Genomic DNA, 27,663 nt, shown 5'->3' on the forward strand with positions numbered 1-27,663 from the left:
ACAGGCTCCATGTACACCCTCCGTGTGCCGCCATACAGGCTCCATGTACACCCTCTGTGTGCCGCCATACAGGCTCCATGTACACCCTCCGTGTGCCGCCATACAGGCTCCATGTACACCCTCCGTGTGCCGCCATACAGGCTCCATGTACACCCTCCGTGTGCCGCCATACAGGCTCCATGTACACCCTCCGTGCGCCGCCATACAGGCTCAATGTACACCCTCCGTGTGCCGCCATACAGGCTCCATGTACACCCTCCGTGTGCCGCCATACAGGCTCCATGTACAACCTCCGTGTGCCGCCATACAGGCTCCATGTACACCCTCCGTGTGCCGCCATACAGGCTCCATGTACACCCTCCGTGTGCCGCCATACAGGCTCAATGTACACCCTCCGTGTGCCGCCATACAGGCTCCATGTACACCCTCCGTGTGCCGCCATACAGGCTCCATGTACAACCTCCGTGTGCCGCCATACAGGCTCCATGTACACCCTCCGTGTGCCGCCATACAGGCTCCATGTACAACCTCCGTGTGCCGCCATACAGGCTCCATGTACAACCTCCGTGTGCCGCCATACAGGCTCCATGTACACCCTCCGTGTGCCGCCATACAGGCTCCATGTACACCCTCCGTGTGCCGCCATACAGGCTCCATGTACACCCTCCGTGTGCCGCCATACAGGCTCCATGTACACCCTCCGTGTGCCGCCATACAGGCTCCATGTACAACCTCCATGTGCCGCCATACAGGCTCCATGTACAACCTCCATGTGCCGCCATACAGGCTCAGCAGTCAGTATCACACAGGAGAGGATTAGATACACAGCTCAGCAGTCAGTATCACACAGGAGAGGATTAGATACACGGCTCAGCAGACAGTATCACACAGGAAAGGATTAGATACGCGGCTCAGCAGTCGGTATCACACAGGAGAGGATTAGATACACGGTTCAGCAGACAGTATCACACAGGATAGGATTAGATACACAGCTCAGCAGTCAGTATCACACGGGATAGGATTAGATACACGGCTCAGCAGACAGGCAGTCAGTATCACACAGGATAGGATTAGATACATGGCTCAGCAGACAGTATCACACAGGATAGGATTAGATACATGGCCTAGCAGACAGTATCACACAGGATAGGATTAGATACACGGCTCAGCAGACAGGCAGTCAGTATCACACAGGATAGGATTAGATACATGGCTCAGCAGACAGTATCACACAGGATAGGATTAGATACACAGCTCAGCAGTCAGTATCACACAGGATAGGATTAGATACACGGCTCAGCAGACAGTATCACCCAGGATAGGATTAGATATACGGCTCAGCAGTCAGTATCACACAGGATAGGATTAGATACACGGCTCAGCAGTCAGTATCACACAGGATAGGATTAGATACACGGCTCAGCAGTCAGTATCACACAGGATAGGATTAGATACACGGCTCAGCAGTCAGTATCACACAGGATAGGATTAGATACACGGCTCATCAGTCAGCATCACACAGGGACAGGATTAGAACATGTGGGGTGCGTTACCTCTGCATCTCGTCGGGGGTCAGCTCCGTCGTCCTCTCTTCTCCAGTGATCAGGGCGATCTCATCTTTCAGTTCTTGAATTTGCTTCCTTAGACGCACGATTATCTGAGAAACATGAAGAAGAAAGAATCAGTGGCTGAGCGGGAATCACTGTACGCTCACCATGTGTGTGGCCACAGCAGCACAGAGTGTTTCAGGAGCTTGTACACTGATCTAGTGGGAGGCTGTATACCTTCAATAGCTGCTCTCCCGTGTGCCCCCACACCAGCTATGAAGCAGGCAGGATTCCCCGCAGCACAGAGTATTTCAGCAGAGTAGAATGCAGCCTCGGAATATTCTTACCAGCTGAGGGTCGATCTCCTCGTTGAGTACAGCTTCATTCCTGATAAGAGCGACTCTTTGTGCAAAGCGACAGGTGGAGATGGATTCCTGCGGCAGATCACAGACATTAGATGAACGGACGAGATTCTTACAAGATTTTATTACAATCTGATTCTCCTTCCGGAGACAATGTCTGTAAATCATCTCCTACCAGCTACATTATCAGCATCACTGGGGGCCACACGCTGCCTGCAGATCAACACACTATAATACCGATATGCAATAACGATGGCGTCCGGACGCAGAGACTGAACCGCATGCCGCTCATACACCTACATCAATGTTCCTCTTCTCTAAGGACAGGGTGGCGATCATGGTGGTCATACAGTTCCCCCCGAGGCTGTCCCGCAGCACCGACGTCATCATGGAGTTTCTGTACGGTATATGGGAGCGATTCTTCTCAGCCAGCGCAATGATCACCTGGGAAAGCGACAGCAGTTATATACTGATCCTACATCAACACTGACCGTATACTACGTGTATAGTATATAAAGTGTGTACGGGGCAGTCACTGTGTACATACATTACATTACTGATCCTGAGTTACATCCTATATTATACTCCAGAGCTGCACTCACTATTCTGCTGGTGCAGTCACTGTGTACATACATTACATTACTGATCCTGAGTTACATCCTGTATTATACTCCAGAGCTGCACTCACTATTCTGCTGGTGCAGTCACTGTGTACATACATTACATTACTGATCCTGAGTTACCTCATGTATTATACCCCAGAGCTGCAATCACTATTCTGCTGGTGCAGTCACTGTGCACATACATTACTGATCCTGAGTTACCTCATGTATTATACCCCAGAGCTGCACTCACTATTCTGCTGGTGCAGTCACTGTGCACATACATTACTGATCCTGAGTTACCTCATGTATTATACCCCAGAGCTGCACTCACTATTCTGCTGGTGCAGTCACTGTGCACATACATTACTGATCCTGAGTTACCTCCTGTATTATACCCCAGAGCTGCACTCACTATTCTGCTGGTGCAGTCACTGTGCACATACATTACATTACTGATCCTGAGTTACATCCTGTATTATACTCCAGAGCTGCACTCACTATTCTGCTGGTGCAGTCACTGTGCACATACATTACATTACTGATCCTGAGTTACCTCCTGTATTATACCCCAGAGCTGCACTCACTATTCTGCTGGTGCAGTCACTGTGTACATACATTACATTACTGATCCTGAGTTACATCCTGTATTATACTCCAGAGCTGCACTCACTATTCTGCTGGTGCAGTCACTGTGTACATATATTACATTACTGATCCTGAGTTACATCCTGCATTATACCCAGAGCTGCACTCACTATTCTGCTGGTGCAGTCACTGTGTACATACATTACATTACTGATCCTGAGTTACATCCTGTATTATACTTCAGAGCTGCACTCACTATTCTGCTGGTGCAGTCACTGTGTACATACATTCCTGATCCTGAGTTACATCCTGTATTATACTCCAGAGCTGCACTCACTATTCTGCTGGTGCAGTCACTGTGTACATACATTACATTACTGATCCTGAGTTACATCCTGTATTATACTCCAGAGCTGCACTCACTATTCTGCTGGTGCAGTCACTGTGTACATACATTCCTGATCCTGAGTTACCTCCTGTATTATACCCCAGAGCTGCACTCACTATTCTGCTGGTGCAGTCACTGTGTACATGCATTACATTACTGATCCTGAGTTACATCCTGTATTATACTCCAGAGCTGCACTCACTATTCTGCTGGTGCAGTCACTGTGTACATACATTACATTACTGATCCTGAGTTACCTCCTGTATTATACCCCAGAGCTGCACTCACTATTCTGCTGGTGCAGTCACTGTGTACATACATTACATTACTGATCCTGAGTTACATCCTGTATTATACTCCAGAGCTGCACTCACTATTCTGCTGGTGCAGTCACTGTGTACATATATTACATTACTGATCCTGAGTTACATCCTGCATTATACCCCAGAGCTGCACTCACTATTCTGCTGGTGCAGTCACTGTGTACATACATTACATTACTGATCCTGAGTTACATCCTGTATTATACTCCAGAGCTGCACTCACTATTCTGCTGGTGCAGTCACTGTGTACATACATTCCTGATCCTGAGTTACATCCTGTATTATACTCCAGAGCTGCACTCACTATTCTGCTGGTGCAGTCACTGTGTACATACATTACATTACTGATCCTGAGTTACATCCTGTATTATATCCCAGAGCTGCACTCACTATTCTGCTGGTGCAGTCACTGTGCACATACATTACATTACTGATCCTGAGTTACCTCCTGTATTATACCCCAGAGCTGCACTCACTATTCTGCTGGTGCAGTCACTGTGTACATACATTACATTACTGATCCTGAGTTACATCCTGTATTATACTCCAGAGCTGCACTCACTATTCTGCTGGTGCAGTCACTGTGTACATATATTACATTACTGATCCTGAGTTACATCCTGTATTATACCCAAGAGCTGCACTCACTATTCTGCTGGTGCAGTCACTGTGTACATGCATTACATTACTGATCCTGAGTTACATCCTGTATTCTACTCCAGAGCTGCACTCACTATTCTGCTGGTGCAGTCTCTGTGTACATACATTACATTACTGATCCTGAGTTACCTCCTGTATTATACCCCAGAGCTGCAATCACTATTCTGCTGGTGCAGTCACTGTGTACATACATTGCATTACTGATCCTGAGTTACATCCTGTATTATACTCCAGAGCTGCACTCACTATTCTGCTGGTGCAGTCTCTGTGTACATACATTACATTACTGATTCTGAGTTACATCCTGCATTATACCCCAGAGCTGCACTCACTATTCTGCTGGTGCGGTCACTGTGTACATACATTACATTACTGATCCTGAGTTACATCCTGTATTATTCTCCAGAGCTGCACTCACTATTCTGCTGGTGCAGTCTCTGTGTACATACATTACATTACTGATTCTGAGTTACATCCTGCATTATACCCCAGAGCTGCACTCACTATTCTGCTGGTGCGGTCACTGTGTACATACATTACATTACTGATCCTGAGTTACATCCTGTATTATACTCCAGAGCTGCACTCACTATTCTGCTGGTGCAGTCTCTGTGTACATACATTACATTACTGATTCTGAGTTACATCCTGCATTATACTCCAGAGCTGCACTCACTATTCTGCTGGTGGAGTCACTGTGTACATACATTACATTACTGATTCTGAGTTACATCCTGTATTATTCTCCAGAGCTGCACTCACTATTCTGCTGGTGCAGTCACTGTGTACATACATTACATTCCTGATCCTGAGTTACATCCTGCATTATACCCCAGAGCTGCACTCACTATTCTGCTGGTGCAGTCACTGTGTACATACATTACATTACTGATCCTGAGTTACATCCTGTATTATACTCCAGAGCTGCACTCACTATTCTGCTGGTGCAGTCACTGTGTACATACATTCCTGATCCTGAGTTACATCCTGTATTATACTCCAGAGCTGCACTCACTATTCTGCTGGTGCAGTCACTGTGTACATACATTACATTACTGATCCTGAGTTACATCCTGTATTATATCCCAGAGCTGCATTCACTATTCTGCTGGTGCAGTCACTGTGTACATACATTACATTACTGATCCTGAGTTACATCCTGTATTATACTCCAGAGCTGCACTCACTATTCTGCTGGTGCAGTCACTGTGCACATACATTACATTACTGATCCTGAGTTACCTCCTGTATTATACCCCAGAGCTGCACTCACTATTCTGCTGGTGCAGTCACTGTGTACATACATTACATTACTGATCCTGAGTTACATCCTGTATTATACTACAGAGCTGCACTCACTATTCTGCTGGTGCAGTCACTGTGTACATATATTACATTACTGATCCTGAGTTACATCCTGTATTATACCCAAGAGCTGCACTCACTATTCTGCTGGTGCAGTCACTGTGTACATGCATTACATTACTGATCCTGAGTTACATCCTGTATTCTACTCCAGAGCTGCACTCACTATTCTGCTGGTGCAGTCTCTGTGTACATACATTACATTACTGATCCTGAGTTACCTCCTGTATTATACCCCAGAGCTACAATCACTATTCTGCTGGTGCAGTCACTGTGTACATACATTGCATTACTGATCCTGAGTTACATCCTGTATTATACTCCAGAGCTGCACTCACTATTCTGCTGGTGCAGTCTCTGTGTACATACATTACATTACTGATTCTGAGTTACATCCTGCATTATACCCCAGAGCTGCACTCACTATTCTGCTGGTGCAGTCACTGTGTACATACATTACATTACTGATTCTGAGTTACATCCTCCATTATACCCCAGAGCTGCACTCACTATTCTGCTGGTGCGGTCACTGTGTACATACATTACATTACTGATCCTGAGTTACATCCTGTATTATACTCCAGAGCTGCACTCACTATTCTGCTGGTGCAGTCTCTGTGTACATACATTACATTACTGATTCTGAGTTACATCCTGCATTATACTCCAGAGCTGCACTCACTATTCTGCTGGTGCAGTCACTGTGTACATACATTACATTACTGATCCTGAGTTACATCCTGTATTATACTCCAGAGCTGCACTCACTATTCTGCTGGTGCAGTCACTGTGTACATACATTACATTCCTGATCCTGAGTTACATCCTGTATTATACTCCAGAGCTGCACTCACTATTCTGCTGGTGCAGTCACTGTGTACATACATTACTGATCCTGAGTTACATCCTGTATTATACCCCAGAGCTGCACTCACTGTTCTGCTGGTGCAGTCACTGTGTACATACATTACATTACTGATTCTGAGTTACATCCTGTATTATACTCCAGAGCTGCACTCACTATTCTGCTGGTGCAGTCTCAGTGTACATACATTACATTACTGATTCTGAGTTACATCCTGCATTATACTCCAGAGCTGCACTCACTATTCTGCTGGTGCAGTCACTGTGTACATACATTACATTACTGATTCTGAGTTACATCCTGTATTATTCTACAGAGCTGCACTCACTATTCTGCTGGTGCAGTCACTGTGTACATACATTACATTACTGATTCTGAGTTACATCCTGCATTATACTCCAGAGCTGCACTCACTATTCTGCTGGTGCAGTCACTGTGTACATACATTACATTACTGATTCTGAGTTACATCCTGTATTATTCTCCAGAGCTGCACTCACTATTCTGCTGGTGCAGTCACTGTGTACATACATTACATTCCTGATCCTGAGTTACATCCTGTATTATACCCCAGAGCTGCACTCACTGTTCTGCTGGTGCAGTCACTGTGTACATACATTACTGATCCTGAGTTACATCCTGTATTATACTCCAGAGCTGCACTCACTATTCTGCTGGTGCAGTCACTGTGTACATACATTACATTACTGATCTTGAGTTACATCCTGTATTATACTCCAGAGCTGCACTCACTATTCTGCTGGTGCAGTCACTGTGTACGCACATTACATTACTGATCCTGAGTTACATCCTGTATTATACTCCAGAGCTGCACTCACTATTCTGCTGGTGCAGATGATGAAGATGCCCAGGTCTTAGTCCCCTCTTCTACACACAGCTCAGGACAGATGAGCCCCTTGTGTAGATGTTGGGGTCTCAGCGCCCCTGAGGTCATGAGAAGGGTGCGGCCGCCTCTGCTTTCCATGTAGCGCTGGTTTGTGTCTCTGCGGTGTGAGTGATGATCCAGAGCAGAGTCCTGAGGTCAGATATGACCCTGTGATACATAAAGTAAACTCTCCGGCCTCACCCTGCGCGCCGAGTCCTCGTCTTCTGCTCTTTATCTGTCTCCGCTCATAGAGCCGCCATTGTTCCCGGATATGTGGGTGTTCCGCGTACACACAATCCCGGCCGCTCAGCCACAGATCGGAGCCCGTCAGGCTTTGTTCACACGTGGCAATATCAGCGACACTGCTGACATCTCGTGCCCGCTCTGCTTTCCTTTTCCCGCCGTCGCCCTGCAGTGGTTTTCCTGAATGCAGCGTGTGATGTGCGTGATGCCTGCCAACACTCAGGTGTATGGTGGAGAAAAATCTACAAAAAAAAGAGCGCCAGGCGGAGCCGAGCCCCCCGCGTAAGGGGAGTCAGGAGAGAGCTCGTCAGCCAAACTATGGCTCATCCGACAGGTACCTAATGTGAACGAGGGCTTAAAGCCTGCAAGGTATCGACTTGTAAGTGTTGTTTAAAGGAACGGTCCAGCGCTTAGGTGATCAGTACCAGGATGGTGGGGGCCAATATCAGGCACCCCCCGCAGATCCTGCACCCGCCAGCAGTGCAGAAATGGAGTAGCACAGCGCCATACACAGTGCAGTGGTCACTCCCAGGTACTGCAGCTCCACATTCACTTTAATACATGGTATCCGGAGATTTGTTGCACCAGGTAACGCTGCCGTGGGGTGCTGGGATGTCAGACCCCACAGATTAGATATCCCAAGGAGAGGTCATGAATGCCTTACACCTGATCTACCCAATACATGCAACATCTGTGGAGATCTCTGTTCTGAAGACTAGAGACATGATCAGTGGTGGGGGGCATTACTGTAGGATACAAACCACAGCTGCTGCAGAACCACTTTGATGGAAGATTGCAGACATTTCTGTCTGTGACTGATTACAATATGCTCGTTGCAGTAGCTGGGACTTGTAGTGCCCTGTTCCGGCCTGTAATGTCAGTGCCGTTCTCTCCCACAATCCGGTCATGGGTTGGTGCAGCGCCCACGCACCTGCTCCAGGTAATGCAGGGACAGGTTGATGTATTTGGCCTCGGTCAGAAGTTGCCCCCCGACTCCGGTCTTGGCCACACGCTCAGATCCCGCCAGGTCCACCAGGTGCAGCTTGGAGCGGCGGACAGTAGCGGAGCCGGGCTCTTTGCTGGAGATGTGGATGGTGAAGATACAGTGCGAGCGGGTGGACGCCTGGTTCATCGGAGTCTAGAAAGGCAGAAAGAGGAAAAAATCAGTGTAAAAACATCAGCAATTGACTCTGACAAGCGCTCTACTTGCTGTCAGTTACTGGGGACTTTGTCATTTCCCTCCTGAGCCGGAAATTCTCAGACTTATTCTATGAATTGGAGATACACTGTGACAACTACCAGGACGGATGTCACTCGCCGAGCATTGTCTGGATACACTGTGACAACTACCAGGACGGATGTTACTCGCCGAGCATTGTCTGGATACACTGTGACAACTACCAGGACGGATGTCACTCTCCGAGCATTGCCTGGATACACTGTGACAACTACCAGGACGGATGTCACTCGCCGAGCATTGCCTGGATACATTGTGACAGCTACCAGGACGGATGTCACTCTCCGAGCATTGCCTGGATACACTGTGACAACTACCAGGACGGATGTCACTCGCCGAGCATTGTCTGGATACACTGTGACAACTACCAGGACGGATGTCACTCGCCGAGCATTGCCTGGATACATTGTGACAGCTACCAGGACGGATGTCACTCGCCGAGCATTGCCTGGATACACTGTGACAACTACCAGGACGGATGTCACTCGCCGAGCATTGTCTGGATACACTGTGACAACTACCAGGACGGATGTCACTCGCCGAGCATTGCCTGGATACATTGTGACAGCTACCAGGACGGATGTCACTCGCCGAGCATTGCCTGGATACATTGTGACAGCTACCAGGACGGATGTCACTCGCCGAGCATTGCCTGGATACATTGTGACAGCTACCAGGACGGATGTCACTCGCCGAGCATTGTCTGGATACACTGTGACAACTACCAGGACGGATGTCACTCGCCGAGCATTGTCTGGATACACTGTGACAACTACCAGGACGGATGTCACTCTCCGAGCATTGCCTGGATACACTGTGACAACTACCAGGACGAATGTCACTCGCCGAGCATTGCCTGGATACACTGTGACAACTACCAGGACGGATGTCACTCGCCGAGCATTGCCTGGATACATTGTGACAGCTACCAGGACGGATGTCACTCGCCGAGCATTGCCTGGATACATTGTGACAGCTACCAGGACGGACGTCACTCGCCGAGCATTGCCTGGATACATTGTGACAGCTACCAGGACGGATGTCACTCGCCGAGCATTGCCTGGATACATTGTGACAGCTACCAGGACGGACGTCACTCGCCGAGCATTGCCTGGATACATTGTGACAGCTACCAGGACGGATGTCACTCGCCGAGCATTGTCTGGATACACTGTGACAACTACCAGGACGGACGTCACTCGCCGAGCATTGCCTGGATACACTGTGACAACTACCAGGACGGATGTCACTCGCCGAGCATTGCCTGGATACATTGTGACAGCTACCAGGATGGATGTCACTCGCCGAGCATTGTCTGGATACACTGTGACAGCTACCAGGACGGATGTCACTCGCCGAGCATTGTCTGGATACACTGTGACAGCTACCAGGACGGATGTCACTCGCCGAGCATTGCCTGGATACATTGTGACAGCTACCAGGACGGATGTCACTCGCCGAGCATTGCCTGGATACACTGTGACAACTACCAGGACGGATGTCACTCGCCGAGCATTGCCTGGATACACTGTGACAACTACCAGGACGAATGTCACTCGCCGAGCATTGCCTGGATACATTGTGACAACTACCAGGACGGATGTCACTCACCGAGCATTGTCTGGATACATTGTGACAGCTACCAGGACGGATGTCACTCGCCGAGCATTGTCTGGATACACTGTGACAACTACAAGGACGGATGTCACTCGCCGAGCATTGTCTGGATACACTGTGACAACTACCAGGACGGATGTCACTCGCCGAGCATTGCCTGGATACACTGTGACAACTACCAGGACGGATGTCACTCGCCGAGTATTGCCTGGATACATTGTGACAACTACCAGGACGGATGTCACTCGCCGAGCATTGTCTGGATACACTGTGACAACTACAAGGACGGATGTCACTCGCCGAGCATTGCCTGGATACATTGTGACAACTACCAGGACGGATGTCACTCGCACGAGCATTGTCTGGATACACTGTGACAACTACAAGGACGGATGTCACTCGCCGAGCATTGCCTGGATACACTGTGACAACTACAAGGACGGATGTCACTCGCACGAGCATTGTCTGGATACATTGTGACAACTACCAGGACGGATGTCACTCGCCGAGCATTGTCTGGATACACTGTGACAACTACAAGGACGGATGTCACTCGCCGAGCATTGCCTGGATACATTGTGACAACTACCAGGACGGATGTCACTCGCACGAGCATTGTCTGGATACACTGTGACAACTACAAGGACGGATGTCACTCGCCGAGCATTGCCTGGATACATTGTGACAACTACCAGGACGGATGTCACTCGCACGAGCATTGTCTGGATACACTGTGACAACTACAAGGACGGATGTCACTCGCCGAGCATTGCCTGGATACATTGTGACAACTACAAGGACGGATGTCACTCGCCGAGCATTGTCTGGATACACTGTGACAACTACCAGGACGGATGTCACTCGCCGAGCATTGCCTGGATACATTGTGACAACTACCAGGACGGATGTCACTCACTGAGCATTGTCTGGATACACTGTGACAACTACAAGGACGGATGTCACTCGCCGAGCATTGTCTGGATACACTGTGACAACTACCAGGACGGACGTCACTCGCCAAGCATTGCCTGGATACATTGTGACAACTACCAGGACGGATGTCACTCGCGGAGCATTGCCTGGATACATTGTGACAACTACCAGGACGGATGTCACTCGCGGAGCATTGTCTGGATACACTGTGACAACTACCAGGACGGATGTCACTCGCCGAGCATTGCCTGGATACACTGTGACAACTACCAGGACGGATGTCACTCGCGAAGCATTGTCTGGATACACTGTGACAACTACCAGGACGGATGTCACTCACCGAGCATTGCCTGGATACACTGTGACAACTACCAGGACGGATGTCACTCGCGGAGCATTGTCTGGATACACTGTGACAACTACCAGGACGGATGTCACTCGCCGAGCATTGTCTGGATACACTGTGACAACTACCAGGACGGACGTCACTCGCGGAGCATTGCCTGGATACATTGTGACAACTACCAGGACGGATGTCACTCGCCGAGCATTGCCTGGATACATTGTGACAACTACCAGGACGGATGTCACTCGCCGAGCATTGTCTGGATACACTGTGACAACTACCAGGACGGACGTCACTCGCGGAGCATTGCCTGGATACATTGTGACAACTACCAGGACGGATGTCACTCGCCGAGCATTGCCTGGATACATTGTGACAAGCCCTCAGCTGTGCATTATGGAAACCACTGTGTTCACTGACAGCAAGCGGTGATCCTCCAGACGCAGACACGTTGAGCCGTCACTCGCAGGCCTCTGTTTTGGCTGACCAGACAGGAGGGGACGTACAGACGGTGGCGCAGGACAGCGCAGATTTATAGGCGGAGGTCGGAGGTTTGGTAAATGTTCCCGGCAGTAAAGTGGAACGTGGTAAATATTTAGAGACAGAAGGGGCTTCTTTATAAACATTTACGCTCAGGGGGGGTGCGGACGTCAGGCTTCATGGACTTGGTCCAGACCAAGCGTCAGGACCATCGGGGAACGTTCGCTCCCCAGTAACATAATGTCAGAAGCGATGTCAGTCAGGACCGCAGTGACCATGTGACCAGCGGAGGGAACATAGCGCCCCCCAGAAAAGAGGACGATTTATTATCTACATCCCCCAATGTCATCATTACACAAAATGGTAAAAGAGGCGATGTGTCAGTAGCAGCGCGGAGTGTTTAAGGAGTGAAGTGTGTTGACCTTGTGTAGGGCAGCGTCGTCCACTTGTGGTATTAGTGTGGCCATCACTGTCTGAGGAGGACGGAGGTGGCCACGGATTGAGAACGACATAGCAGAAGAGGAGCCTTCATCAGCACAGAGTATTTCAGGACAGGGATGCGAGGATCCGCTCCAACCCTGTGACAGGGCAGGGCCATGGAGGAGAACCTGTAAGAGTCAGTATTACCCCGCAGCACATAGGCTTTCAGCAGAGGCGTATTCTCAGACGGTTTGATTACATGACTTATGAGGAACATAAATCTGAGTAGCTGAGACCGGGGTCTGCGTGTGTGCCGCCCTCCAGCCCAGCAGGACTGTGGCCAGCAGAGGTTATTATGATGGCGACCTCCGCTCCGGAGATCAACATGTGTTTCATTACTGCATAATCTGAGGAAATGATGAGAGGAGGATGATATCCTGCGGAGTTATTGGCCGGGGTCTCCTCCGCAGCGCGGTTCACTCCACGTACATGGGAACGGGCTGCCGCTTGGGGGCTTCACATTTGGTAGACATTACGCTGTAGATGGACAACGCTTGTCCGCTAACGCTGCGGCGAGAAACCTGCTGCGGCCGACAACACGGCGTCCTCCGCTGGCAGGGAAATTCCATCCCGCAGAAGATCCTTGATGATCATCCCAGGATTCTGAGCCTTGGAAAAAGGGAACAGTCAGCGGAGCAGACGGCATGTGAGTTACGAGGCCGCGGCGGTGGTGTCAGCGGTGCTGGCACATGTTCACTATTAAACAGCAGAAGAGAAAACCCACTTCAAATAGTGATGAGTCCGCCAGTGGGAAGACAATGCTCTGATGTCTTACACAAGCCCCGATGTGCTCCACATACATTGTGCCGGTGAGAAGAACAACGCTCTGATCTTTTAGACAAGCCCCGATGTGCTCCACATACATTGTGCCGGTGAGAAGAACAACGCTCTGATCTTTTAGACAAGCCTCGATGTGCTCCCCATACATTGTGCCGGCGGGAAGGACAATGCTTTAATGTCTTACACAAGCCCTGATGTGCTCCCCATACATTGTGCCGGCGGGAAGACAATGCTCTGATCTCTTACACAAGCCTCGATGTGCTCCACATATATTGTGCTGGCGAGAAGGACAATGCTCTGATCTCTTACACAAGCCTCGATGTGCTCTCCATACATTGTGCCAGCGAGAAGGACAATGCTCTGATCTCTTACACAAGCCTCGATGTGCTCCACATATATTGTGCTGGCGAGAAGGACAATGCTCTGATCTCTTACACAAGCCTCGATGTGCTCTCCATACATTGTGCCAGCGAGAAGGACAATGCTCTGATCTTTTACACAAGCCTCGATGTGCTCCCCATACATTGTGCCAGCGAGAAGGACAATGCTCTGATCTTTTACACAAGCCTCTATGTGCTCCCCATACATTGTGCCGGCGAGAAGGACAATGCTTTGATGTCTTACACAAGCCTCGATGTGCTCCCCTGTTATGAATGAGTCACCGAGGAGGAAAAAACAAAAACAAGCTAAGCCACAGAAAACCAGAAAGGTTGGTAACTAAGCGGATTGCAGACCCCTGATCCTATCCACACAACTAGCAGTAGCCGTGGAGCGTACCTACGATGATCCTAGACGCCTCGTCACAGCCGGAGAACTAAATAAGCCTAAAGCAAGAAAAGGGTAAATCTAAACTGCCCCAGAGCAGACCCCAAAGCAATAGACAGCCCCCAAACATGCATTGTCGGTGAGACAAGATGAAAACACAAACACAGAAAAATAGGCTGAGCAAACGATGGGGCCCACACTAACTAGAAAGGACAGGAAAGGAAAGATGCTGTCTGCAATCACGTACAAAACCCTGCCAAAAAATGTCCAACACTTTCTGATAACAAAAACCCTGCTAGACTTCAATTCCCTATATCAGCACTCTGGTATATTCTGAAGACAGAGCAAAAAGAGACCAATCTGATCAGGGACAAAAAGCAAACTGGCATAAACAGAGACATAAGAATGGAAATTCAGCACAGCCCCAGCAGGGTCTGGCTGACCACAAAAACTGAGTAAACCAGACCAAATCTCATGTGAAAGAATAGCAGAGCACACTTAGCTTGAGAAGGCAGGAACAGAACTGGAAACCAGAACCTCAAGGTAGGACAAAATCACCAGCACAAAATTAGGGAGTCGGCTGTCTTAAACCCAGTCAGAGACTCCTGATGTCCACTCACAGTCCTCCTCCTCAGGTGGCAAGTCTCTGCCATTTAGATCAGCTTCATTACCTACTGTCACCACTAGAGGGAGCCCGGATGGAGAACTCACGACTCCTCTGTCAACACAGCCAGCTCCACCACCCTCACCAGAAGCCAGAGGTAAACCAGAAAATGAGTTCACAACACTCCCCATACATTGTGCCAGCGAGAAGGACAACGCTCTGATCTCTTACACAAGCCTCGATGTGCTCCCCATACATTGTGCCGGCGAGAAGGACAACGCTCTGATCTCTTACACAAGCCTCGATGTGCTCCCCATACATTGTGCCGGCGAGAAGGACAACGCTCTGATCTCTTACACAAGCCTCGATGTGCTCCCCAAACATTGGGCTGGCGAGAAGGACAACGTTCTGATCTCTTACACAAGCCTCGATGTGTTCCCAATACATTGTGCCGGTGGGAGGACAACGCTCTGATCTCTTACACAAGCCTCGATGTGCTCCCCATACATTGTGCCGGCGAGAAGGACAACGCTCTGATCTCTTACACAATCCTCACTGTGCTCCACATACATTGTGCCGGTGAGAAGCCAGACATCACTCTTATCTCTTACATGAGCCCCCCATGTGCTCCCCATACATTGTTCTGGCCACGGGAATGTACCCAACGGAGATATCGTCAGCCGTAGGGCCAGAGAGTGAACGTTCCCGAGCACAAACATACAGGGAAACTCCCACAGAAGGTTTTCCCATCACACAATAGGTGACAACAAGCAGTTTGCTAGAGGGGTCCGAATCTTGGGACCCCCTCCAACCACCAGAACACAGCTGGCAGAAAAAGCCAAGCCCAGCACATTTCCTCTGACAGAGAATGAATGGAGCGAACATGTGTAGACCCCTGTTATGAATGGGTCACCGAGGAGAAAAAAGCAAAACAAGCTAAGTCACGGAAAACCAGAGAGGTTGGTAACTATGCAGATTGCAGATCCCTGATCCTACCACACAACTAGCAGTAGCCGTGGAGCGTACCTACGATGTTCCTAGACGCTTCATCACAGCCGGAGGACTAAATAAGCCTGAAGCATGAAAAGGGGAAAACAAACTGCCCCAGAACAGACCCCAAAGGAATAGATAACCCCCACACATGTATTGACGGTGAAACAAGATGAAGGCACAAACACAGGCAGGAAAATAGGCTGAGCAAACGATGGGGCCCAAACTAACTAGAAAGGAAAAAGAAAGGAAAGACACTGTCTGCAACCTGCAAAAAACCCTACAAAAATAATGTCCAACACTTCTGATAGCAAAATTAACCCTGAAGTCACTAGACTTCTCCCAGTATATCAGAACTCTGAAATATTCTGAGACAGAGCAAAAAGAGACCAAACTAGTAAGGGACAAAAAGCAAATTGGCAAAATACTGATAAATAAGAGTGGAAATTCAGCAAAGCCCCCAGCCGGGGCTGGCTGACCACACAAAAAAATGAATAGACCAACAAGATCAAGTGTGAACATTAGCAGAAAAACTTAGCTTTAGGTGACTGGAACAGAGCTGAAAACCAAGAGCTGACAAGCCAGAAGGAATCACCAGCAACTGAACAGGGCGTAGGCTGTCTTAAATCCAATCTGAGACTCCTGAGGTCCAATCGTCATCCTCATTCTCAGGTGGCAGATCTCCACCGATCAAATCAGCCTCACTACCTCCTGTTACCACCAGAGGGAGTCTGGAAGGAGAACTCACAACTGGTGAACCAGAGAATGAACTCACAACAGTACCCCCCCCCCTTGAGGAGGGGTCACCGAACCCTCATCCACGCCACCTGGCCGATCAGGATGGGCCCGGTGAAAAGCACGAACCAATCTATTGGCATGAATGAATATCGGAGTGTTGTGAGTTCATTTTCCCCTTCGTCACTGAGGTCTGGTGAACTCCCTATTCTGGTAAAGGAAGGTAATGAGCCTGATTATCAGGCACCTGAGCCTAATGAGGATGACTGGCTGAGTGGAGTCACGGACTGGATATAAGGCTGCCGACGCCCTTCTGCCCTGTGGGTGATTTCTCTGTGGACTTCTAGGAAACCAGTCTGATTCCTGCTCCTCTAAAGCTAAGTTTTCTGCTTTGCCTTTTAGCATTTGTGTTTTGTTTATGTTTGCCTTGCTTTTCTGGATTCTGCCATTCCCTGCTGGGGTGAGCTGATTCTCCTTTTGCCGGTTGCTCTGTCTTCAGAATATTCCTGAGTACTGACATAGTCTTTTTGAAGCCTAGCGTCTTCAGGGCCTTTTTCACTGTCAGTCTGTTGGCTCTTATTTTCATAGGGTTTTTCACGGATTGCAGACAGCAGCCTTCCTGTCCTTTCCTATCTAGTTAGCTTGGGCCCCATCTTTGCTCAGTCTATCTTTCTGTCTGTGTTGTGTTCTTTCTCCTTGCTTCACCATCATTATATGTGGGGGGCTGCCTTTTGCTTTGGGGTCTGCTCTGGGGCAGTTTAGATTTCCCTTTCTGTCTTTAGGCTATTTAATTCTCCGGCTGTGATCGAGGGGTCTAGAGCATCGTAGGAACCCCCCACGGCTACTGCTAGTTGTGTTGATAGGTTCAGGGGTCTGCAATCCGATAGCTGCCAACCTCTCTGGTTTTCTGGACTTAGCTAGCATTTCTGTTTTTGCCTCCTACGGTGACTCAATCATAACATCGGAGGCAGAGACCCAAGAATTATCCTCCTGACCATAACCCTTCCATTTGACCAAATACTGGAGTCTCCGTCTAACCAAACGAGAATCCAATATTTTCTCTACCTCATATTCCACATTGCCTTCAACCAACACAGGGTCAGGAGGTGCTGCCATAGGAACCACTGGCTCAACAAACCTCATCAACAGAGATTTGTGAAATACGTTATGGATCTAGAACGTAACTGGAAGAGCCAATCGAAAAGAAACAGGATTAAGAATTTCCTAAATCTTATAAGGACCAATAAATCTTGGCTTAAATTTACGAGATGCAACCTTCATAGGAATATTCTTAGACGACAACCAAACCATATCACCCACTTTAAACCGGGGACCAATGGTCCTATGCCGGTTGGAAAAACGCTGGGCCTATTCCTGAGAGAGTGACAACTTATCCACCACTTGGTCCCATACCTGCTGCATTCTCTTAACCACAGTGTCCACACCTGGGCAGGACGAAAATTCCACTTGCCCTGAAGAGAATCGAGGATGAAACCCAAAATTACAGAAAAAGGGTGACATCAGAGTGGCAGAACTAGCTCTATTGTTCAGTGCGAATTCGGGCCAAGGGCAAAAATGAGACCCAGTCATCCTGATCAGCAGATATAAAACATCTCAAATAAGACTGCAAGGTCTGGTTTGCTCTCTCAGTCTGTCCACTGGTCTGGGGATGAAACGCGGAGGAGAAGGATAACTGAATTCCCAGATTGGAACAAAAGGCTTTCCAGAATCTGGAAACAAACTGGACTCCTCTGTCAGACAAAATGTTCTCAGGAATCCCATGTAACCGAACCACCTGTTGTAAAAACAAGGGCACCAACTCAGCGGAAGATGGCAACTTTGGGAGTGGTACAAGATGGACCATCTTCGAAAATCTATCACAAATCATCCAGATAGCAGTCATTCTCAGAGAGACAGGAAGATCAGAAATAAAATCCATTGAGATATGGGTCCATGGCCTCTTGGGCACTGGCAAGGGCATCAGCAACCCACTAGAATGGGAACAGGGTTTAGACCAAGAACAAGACCCACAGGACTGTACAAAATTCCTGACTACACGAGATAAGGCAGGCCACCAAAAGGACCGACTCACCAAATCTCTGGTACCAAAAATACCTGGATGACCAGCCAATGCGGAGCAATGAATTTCAGACATCACTCTCTTTCTCCACTGGTCAGGAACATACAATTTACCCATAGGGCAACGCTCAGGTTTATCCTCCTGAAATTCCTCCAGAGCGCGTCTCAAATCGGGCGAAATGGCAGAAAGAACTACCCCCTCACCTAGGATGGTAGTAGGCTCGGTCACACTAAGAGAATCGGCAAAGAAACTCCTAGAAATGGCGTCTGCCTTAACATTCTTACTGCCCGGAAGAAAAGAGACCACAAAATTAAAACGCGTGAAAAACAAGGCCCATCTAGCCTGTCTAGGATTCAAGCGTTTGGCCGACTCCAGATAAATCAAATTCTTGTGATCGGTGAGGACCACAACTTGATATCTCCCTCCAACCAATGTCTCCACTCCTCAAATGCCCATTACATGGCCAACAATTCCCGATTCCCCACGTCATAGTTGCGTTCAGATGGGGAGAACTTTCGAGAAAAAAAGGCACAGGGATTCATTTTAGAAGTCACAGGGTCTTTTTGGGACAAAACAGCTCCTGCACCAATCTCAGAAGCATCTACCTCCACCTGAAATGGAAGTGAGACATCAGGTTGTCGTAAAACTGGAGCTGAAGTAAATCTCCGCTTAAGCTCCTGAAATGCTGAGACAGCCTCAGGAGATCAATTCAGCACATCAGCTCCCTTCTTGGTCAGATCAGTCAGTGGTTTGACAATACCAGAAAAATGACCTATAAATTTACAATAGAAATTAGCAAAACCCAAAAACTTCTGGAGAGCCTTCAAAGAAGTAGGCTGAACCCAATCATAAATGGCCTGTACCTTGGCCGGGTCCATTTCAATAGTCGAAGGAGACAAGATAAATCCCAAAAATGAAATCCTCTGTACACCAAAGAGGCATTTCAATCCCTTAACAAACAGGGAATTCTCCCTCAAAATCCGGAACACAGTCCGGACGTGTTCCACATGAGAATCCCAATCACTAGAAAAGATCAAAATATCATCCAGATAGATGATCAAAAACTTATCCACAAAGTCCCGGAAAATATCATTCATAAAGGACAGGAAGACAGAAGGGGCATTAGTGAGCCCAAAAGGCATCACCAGGTACTCAAAATGTCCCTCCGGAGTATTAAACACCGTCTTCCATTCATCCCCGTGCTTGATGCGAAAAAGATTATACGCCCCCCTGAGGTCAAGCTTAGTAAACAGCATGCACTCTTAACTCTGGAGAATAAATCAGACATCAGTGGTAACGGGTACTGATATTTAACCATCATCTTGTTAAGGGAACGATAATCAATACACGGTCTTAATGAACCATCTTTCTTGGCCACAAAAAAAAAAACAAAAAAAAAACAGCACCTAATGGTGACGAGGATGGTCTAATATGACCCTTCTCCAACGACTCCTTAATATAGGACCGCATAGCATCATGTTCGGGTACTGATAAGTTGAAAAGCCGACCCTTGGGAAATTTACACCCAGGCATCAACTCAATTGCACAGTCATAACTCCTATGAGGAGGCAAAGACACAGACTTGCTCTCACTAAATACATCAGAAAAATCAGCCAGATAATCAGGAATATCATGCGACTGAGGAGAGGTGGTGAAAACAGGAGCGTCCCTAAGAACACACTGACAACCCCAACTCACCACAGACCCAGATTTCCAATCCAAAACTGGGTTATGAGTTTGCAACCAAGGAAAACCCAGAACAATAGTATCATGCAGATTATGCAGCACCAAAAATTTTCAATTTTCTTGGTGGTCTGGGGCAACTCGCATCATCACCTGGGTCCAAAACTGAGGTTTATTCTCCGCCAAAGGTGTGGCATCAATACCCCTCAAAGGAATAGGCGTCCGCAGAGGCGTCATGGACAAACCACAACGTTTAGCAAAGTCCAAATCCATCAGATTCAACGCTGCTCCTGAATCCACAAAAGCCTTCGTGGAAAACGTGGACAAGGAGCAGATTAGAGTAATTGCTAAAAGGAACTTACCGTATTTTTCGGACTATAAGACGCACCGGACCATAAGACGCACCCCAATTTTAAGAAGGAAAATAGGGAAAAAAATAATAATGTGTCAAATGGGGGTCCGTCTTACAGTTCAAATTCAGCTTACCTGGGAAGGGATCCGGCACAGGTGGAGGAGTGGTCACAGAGGTCATTCAGTGCTCCAGGCTGGTGCGGTGGTGGCGGCTCTGTGCTGGGGCAGGTGGGCTATGCTGGGGCAGCTGGGCTGTGCTGGGGCAGCTGGGCTGTGCTGGGCTGGGGCAGCTGTCCTGGGGCAGGTGGGCTGTGCTGGGGCAAGTGGGCTGTGCTGGGGCAAGTGGGCTGTGCTGGGGCAAGTGGGCTGGGGCAGGTGGGCTGTCCTGGGCTGGGGCAGCTGTCCTGGGGCAGGTGGGCTGTGCTGGGGCAGCTGTCCTGGGGCAGGTGGGCTGTGCTGGGGCAAGTGAGCTGGGGTAGGTGGGCTGTGCTGGGGCAGCTGTCCTGGGGCAGGTGGGCTGTGCTGGGGCAAGAGGGCTGGGGCAGGGGGGCTGTGCTGGGCTGGGGAAGCTGGGGCAAGTGGGCTGTACTGGGCTGGGGCAAGTGGGCTGTGCTGGGCGTGGCGGCGGGCTGTGCTCCGATGCAGGGGCGGCGGCTGCGCCGGCATTTCCTTGCAGCCCGGAGGCCCCCACACATCCGTTGCTGGCTGCCGCCATGTTGCGGTGGCCTCCAGGAACATGGACGCCGGGAAGATGGCCGCCGGTCCGGGGACGGCTCATGCGCAGGTTCAGATCTCGTCCCGAGATGTCGGGAGACGAGATTCAAATCTCGGCAACGAGATCTCGTCCCCCGAGATCTGAACCCGCGCATGTGCAGTCTCCGGACCGGCGGCCATCTTCCCGGCGTCCATATTCCCAGAGGCCACCGCAACATGGCGGCAGCCAGCAACGGATGTGCGGGGGCCTCCGGGCTGCAAGGAAATGCCGGCGGAGCCGCCGCCCCTGCACCAGAGCACAGCCCCCTGCCACCACCGCACCGCAGAGCCCCGCCCGCTGCCACCACCGCACCGCCCCGCGGCACCTGCACCAGCCATGATTGGAGGTTAGTATATTGCGACCATAAGATGCACCCCCCACTTTCCCGAAAAAGTTTTGGGGGAAAAAAGTGCGCCTTATGGTCGGAAAAATACGGTAGGTTGTATACTGCCCACAGCAAATGTGTGTGCAAAACGTTTCTCTCGTTTAGGGCATACAGAAATAGTATGAGAGACGTCTCCACAGAAAAAACACAGCTTACTACGCCTTCTAAACTCCTGATGTTGCGCCCTAGACAAAACTCTATCACATTGCATAGGTTCAGACGTTTGTTCAAAAGGTGGCAATGCCTCTCGTGTAGTTTTACGTTCACGTAAACGCCGATCAACTTGAATGGCTAATGACATAGAATCATCCAGACCAGAGGGAACAGGAAATCCCACCATAACATCTTTTACGGTCTCTGATAAACCTTTCCAAAAGAGAGCTGCCAATGCACTATCATTCCATGTAGTAAGGACCGCCCACTTTCGGAATTTTTGACACTGTAAGGCTATGTGCATACGTTGCGGATTCAGCTGCGGGTTTTTCCACGCGGAAACGCAGGTAAAACCGCAGGTAAAGTGACCTGCGGTTTGGTCTGCGGTTTTGCCCTGTGGTTTTACACCTCTACTATGTTAAAGGTGTGAAACCGCTGCAGAAACCGCCCAAACAATTGACATGCTGAGGTTTGTAAACCGAAGCAAAACCGCGCAGAAAAAACCGCAGCGTGAGCACAGCGTTTTTGAAAACCCATAGGCTTTCATTGTACTGTACCATGTCAGCGGAACTGTTGCGTTTCCGCCGGGCCAAAACCGCTGCGGAAACGCAGCAGAATCCGCAACGTGTGCACATAGCCTAACTCTGCAGAATCCTGACCCTGGTTTAATGCCAACAGGGTTCTCTCAGCTTGATCAACAGCATTAGGTTCATCATACAACAACCCCAAGGCCTGAAAAAATGCATCCACATTAGTCAGAATAGGATTTTCATGTGTCAGAGAATAAGCCCAATCCTGGGGATCGCCGCGCAGCAAGGAGATGACAATTTTAACCTGCTGCACAGAGCTCCCCGATGAGTTAGGCTTCAAGGCCAGAAATAATTTACAATTATTCTTAAAAATCAGAAATTTAGACCGATCCCCAGAAAACACATCAGGAGTAGGGATCTTAGGTTCAGCAGCATGTGACTGAATGAGGTAGGTGGAAATTCCCTGCACTTCAGCAGCCAGCTGCTCCACACGATCAGACAATTGCTTAATCTCCATTAGGAAAAAAATCCTCCTACAGCCCCAGAGAAAAAGAGGAAAAAATATAAAAAAAAAAAATTCTGACACTGTTTTTCTTTTTTAAACAACTTTTTCCTGCTTTTGAGTACCCTAGAATCTGCGGTATGGCTGGTGATTCTGTTATGAATGGGTCACCGAGGAGAAAAAAGCAAAACAAGCTAAGTCACAGAAAACCAGAGAGGTTGGTAACTATGCAGATTGCAGATCCCTGATCCTACCACACAACTAGCAGTAGCCGTGAAGCGTACCTACGATGTTCCTAGACGCTTCATCACAGCCGGAGGACTAAATAAGCCTGAAGCATGAAAAGGTGAAAACAAACTGCCCCAGAACAGACCCCAAAGGAATAGAAAGCCCCCACACATGTAGTGACGGTGAAACAAGATGAAGGCACAAACACAGGCAGGAAAATAGGCTGAGCAAACGATGGGGCCCAAACTAACTAGAAAGGAAAGGAAAGACACTGTCTGCAGCCTGCAAAAAACCCTACAAAAATAATGTCCAACACTTCTGATAGCAAAATTAACCCTGAAGTCACTAGACTTCTCCCAGTATATGAGAACTCTGAAATATTCTGAGACAGAGCAAAAAGAGACCAACCTAGTAAGGTACAAAAAGCAAATTGGCAAAATACTGATAAATAAGAGTGGAAATTCAGCACAGCCCCCAGCCGGGGCTGGCTGACCACACAAAAAACTGAATAGACCAACAACATCAAATGTGAACATTAGCAGAAAAACTTAGCTTTAGATGACTGGAACAGAGCTGAAAACCAAGAGCTGACAAGCCAGGAGGAATCACCAGCAACTGAATAGGGCGTCGGCTGTCTTAAATCCAATCTGAGACTCCTGAGGTCCAATCGTCATCCTCATTCTCAGGTGGCAGATCTCCACCAATCAAATCAGCCTCACTACCTCCTGTTACCACCAGAGGGAGTCTGGAAGGAGAACTCACAACTGGTGAACCAGAGAATGAACTCACAACAGACCCCAGACCCTACACATTCTGGGGTCACACTGAACTGCACGTTATCGTTTATACTTTGGATAGGGGGAGACTTTAATAATAATAGGAACAACCAAATCATTCGGCATTTGATAATTTAACTTCTTCCGTCGGGGCTTACACCAACTGCTGGAGTAAGATGCCGCACAGAGGTGCACAGGACGGCCGCCAGAAACTGGAGACGTATCAGCTGCAGCATTGACAGAAATTTCTACCGTAAATTATAATATTTCTGCCGGACTCCAGAGCAGCGCGCCTGACGCCACCCAGGACGAAAAACTATCGGAATGTTAGTGCAAGTATTGCAGTGGTCACAATGTGCGACGTTCCTATTGTACACTGATGGATGTGTGGGGCCGCAGGTCACATTTTGGCGCACACTGTAAAAATACAGAGAAACTGATGGTTACGTGAGGCCGTTGTCCGTGCAGAGCGGTGACGCTCCCTGCAGTTTGTGAGGCCCAGTAAATATTCACACATTAACACGAGAAACAGGAAGATGGACCCTACAGACCCCGAATGACATCACGGGTTATACTCAAGTCACACCCAAAGCTGCACTCACAATACACTGTCCTAAGGATGAATGCAGTGTGTGAAGAATACGATGGGGCAGGCAGTACAGGGTGAAATAACGATTAGCGCCCCCCATGGTCTCCAGCGGGCAGAGGTCAATCCACCTCTCTCACTTTTACACCAAACCTTCCAAACCCCCACGTGTTAATAATCAGGGGATGCCGGTTTATGGGAAAAGTCTGCTCTTAGGGTTGGAAGGGGAAACTGCTCATTCAATGATGACGGGTGCACCACACAGAAGTGATGATGGTCAGCGATGCCAGCTGAGTGTATTATCAGGGGGCCCCAGATGTGATAACAGCTCCATCAGCCCGTACAGCACCTGACGCGTTTTATTCCTTTCTTCCCAGCCATAAACACCGGTGAGACGCAGGTAAATCCAACCCTGATCTGATGTCACACAGATGACGGATTCACCCTGCTAGACTATACCAGGAGGAAGGTGGCATCTTCCTCACCTCCCTCCATCCTCGTGTTCCTCTTATATGTCTGCATGGTCTCTTTTAATGTTCACAGACATTTTCGGCAGGGAGGAGGGGGATGCAGCTGCAGCTTTTCTTAGTGTCAGAGGCAGAGAGCGGCTACAGAAATGAGGAGAAGCAGCAGGAGACTGCACATTGGAGCGCGCAGGATCTGTTCTCATCTGTTAGTTATGGAGACGATATTTAAAATGTAACTGGATCCAAAACAGATACAAAATGTAACTGGATCCAAAACAGATACAAAATGGAAAGTTTCTGTATTTGAATTGATTTGTCTTTAAAAAAAAAAAAAAAAAAAAACCTGTTTAAAAATGACCATCTGCGTTTCCATTTTGCTTCCATGTTTTCTAGAAGTCTCTGAACGACTCTTGTGTTCTGGGCATGTGCAGCGCTAACAGAACAGGTGCCCACCCGCTATCAGCCGCTCCCATAGACTTCAACGTGAAACGTCACGGATTCTGTTACTATCAATTTTTTTTCTGGAAGGACAGGAGCTGTGCAGATGGTTTTGTAACAAACGGCGCCTAGAAGGAAGGCAAATGGAAGACGTTTTACGCCACTTGCTCTCCCTTTCTAATGAATGGATCTAAAGATTGGATTATATCTGCTGTAGAAGGGGACAGAATGCGAGACCCCAAATCTGCAGGTCTGGCAGCTCCCTGTTCCCGGCTGTCTGCAGAGATGGACATACACCTATAGGGGCCTATACTGGGCGCGTCCGGCCTTGTGGGGCCCCCGGCTCACCTCGGCTATCATGCGGTTGGTGTCCCCGAGGAACAGCAGGTTGAGGGCTTCCTCCTCGGTGGTGGCCTGCTGCATGGACAGGTTCTTCAGATGAATGTTTTGGTCCGGATCCTCCATGATGGTCACCTTCCTGGACACAAATCAGAAGATATTAGTATTTTGGATGCTGATCTTCATGTACGTCTATGCTACATTGGAATATTTGGTGGGTATATTGAGGGGCATCCCCCCCCCTTGGACCCCAATGACAGCCACAGACCATGCCATAAATGTCTGATTGAGGTGCGTCCCACCCATGTGGAGAATTTTTTCAGAAATGGATACAAAACCGCCATCATCAGAGCTACGAGAGGGGGAATTAAATGGGCACTGCCTTTAGGCGTTTCTGACCTGGCTGCTCCAGTCTCCCCCCTACAGATCACAGCACACCGTCTGCGTCCCTCCGAGTAAATAGCTGCAGACGAGGAATATAAATATCGGCGGCCGCGCCATCTGTTTTGTGGCACGGTGGTGGAGACTGGCATCACATTTCTAAGTAAACAGTTACTGGGCCAATTGTCGAGGGCGGCAGTCATTTCCTACACAGACAAGCCTATTTTTGTTTGCCTCGTGGTCGGGGCGGTGAGAGCGCTAATCAGCGGATCTAGCGGTCGTATTTAGCGGCAGGTGGTTGGTTTCCAAATATTTTTTACATGTGAGAAGTCCTGACAGTCTCTATGCCTATAGGAGGAGAACAAATATTTCTGACCTACTCTGTGCTGCTGGGGACCCTGCTCCCGGGCGGTCTCCACCAGTTATATGCAGCCCTGTCCTCACCAACCACCACTGGCAGCAGCTGGAACTGTGCGCTGCAATCAGACGTCCCCGATCCATCTCGCCCCCAATATCATTCCCCAAGCTTAAGACGGCACTAAGGAGCCCACATGTGACCGTTGTCTTATGAACGTTTGCAGAGAACAATCACCTCAGTTGAAATTGTTCACTTTGATCATATTAATGGATGAGCCCGATCTGACTTTGCTGTTAAAATAGTAAAACACCTTAGAGAAGACCTTGTCCTACATTCAGACAGGACCTCCTTCTACAATCAGTGAGGAGAGGACCCCCTTCTTACAGTCAGTGAGGAGAGGACCCCTTCTTACAGTCAGACAGGAGAAGACCCCCTAATACAGTCAGTGAGGAGAGGACCACCTCCTACTGTCAGTGAGGAGAGGACCCCTTCCTACAGTCAGACAGGAGAGGACCCCCTTCTTACAGTCAGTGAGGAGAGGACCCCCTTCTTACAGTCAGTGAGGAGAGGACCCCCTTCTTACAGTCAGTGAGGAGAGGACCCCCTTCTTACAGTCAGACAGGAGAAGACTCCTTCCTACAGTCAGTGAGAAGACCCCTTCCTACAGTCAACGATGAGAGTACCCCTTCCTACAGTCAGACAGGAGCGGAACCCTTCCTACAGTCAGTGAGGAGAGGACCCCTTCCTACAGTCAGACAGGAGAGGACCCCCTTCCTACAGTCAGTGAGGAGAGGACCCCTTCCTACAGTCAGTGAGGAGAGGACCCCCTTCCTACAGTCAGACAGAAGACCCCCTT

The 27,663-nt window shown here is 48.9% G+C and overlaps 1 protein-coding gene across 1 annotated transcript in view; it reads right to left on the bottom strand.

Moving 5' to 3' along the window:
- The window catches only part of KIF6 (kinesin family member 6), a 171,604-nt gene that overhangs the window by 117,054 nt on the left and 26,887 nt on the right, over positions 1 to 27,663 (bottom strand). The window contains exons 6-10 of the mRNA XM_073556291.1: positions 26,078 to 26,207; positions 8,761 to 8,967; positions 2,210 to 2,353; positions 1,895 to 1,981; positions 1,554 to 1,657 (exon numbers count right to left, since the gene is read on the bottom strand). Coding sequence (XP_073412392.1) covers positions 1,554 to 1,657; positions 1,895 to 1,981; positions 2,210 to 2,353; positions 8,761 to 8,967; positions 26,078 to 26,207 — 672 coding nt within the window. The remainder of the gene's footprint in view (positions 1 to 1,553; positions 1,658 to 1,894; positions 1,982 to 2,209; positions 2,354 to 8,760; positions 8,968 to 26,077; positions 26,208 to 27,663) is intronic.

This window comes from Dendrobates tinctorius, unplaced genomic scaffold (genome assembly GCF_039654945.1).
Source record: "Dendrobates tinctorius isolate UK_male_01 unplaced genomic scaffold, ASM3965494v1 ptg000232l, whole genome shotgun sequence".
Taxonomy (NCBI): domain Eukaryota; kingdom Metazoa; phylum Chordata; class Amphibia; order Anura; family Dendrobatidae; genus Dendrobates; species Dendrobates tinctorius.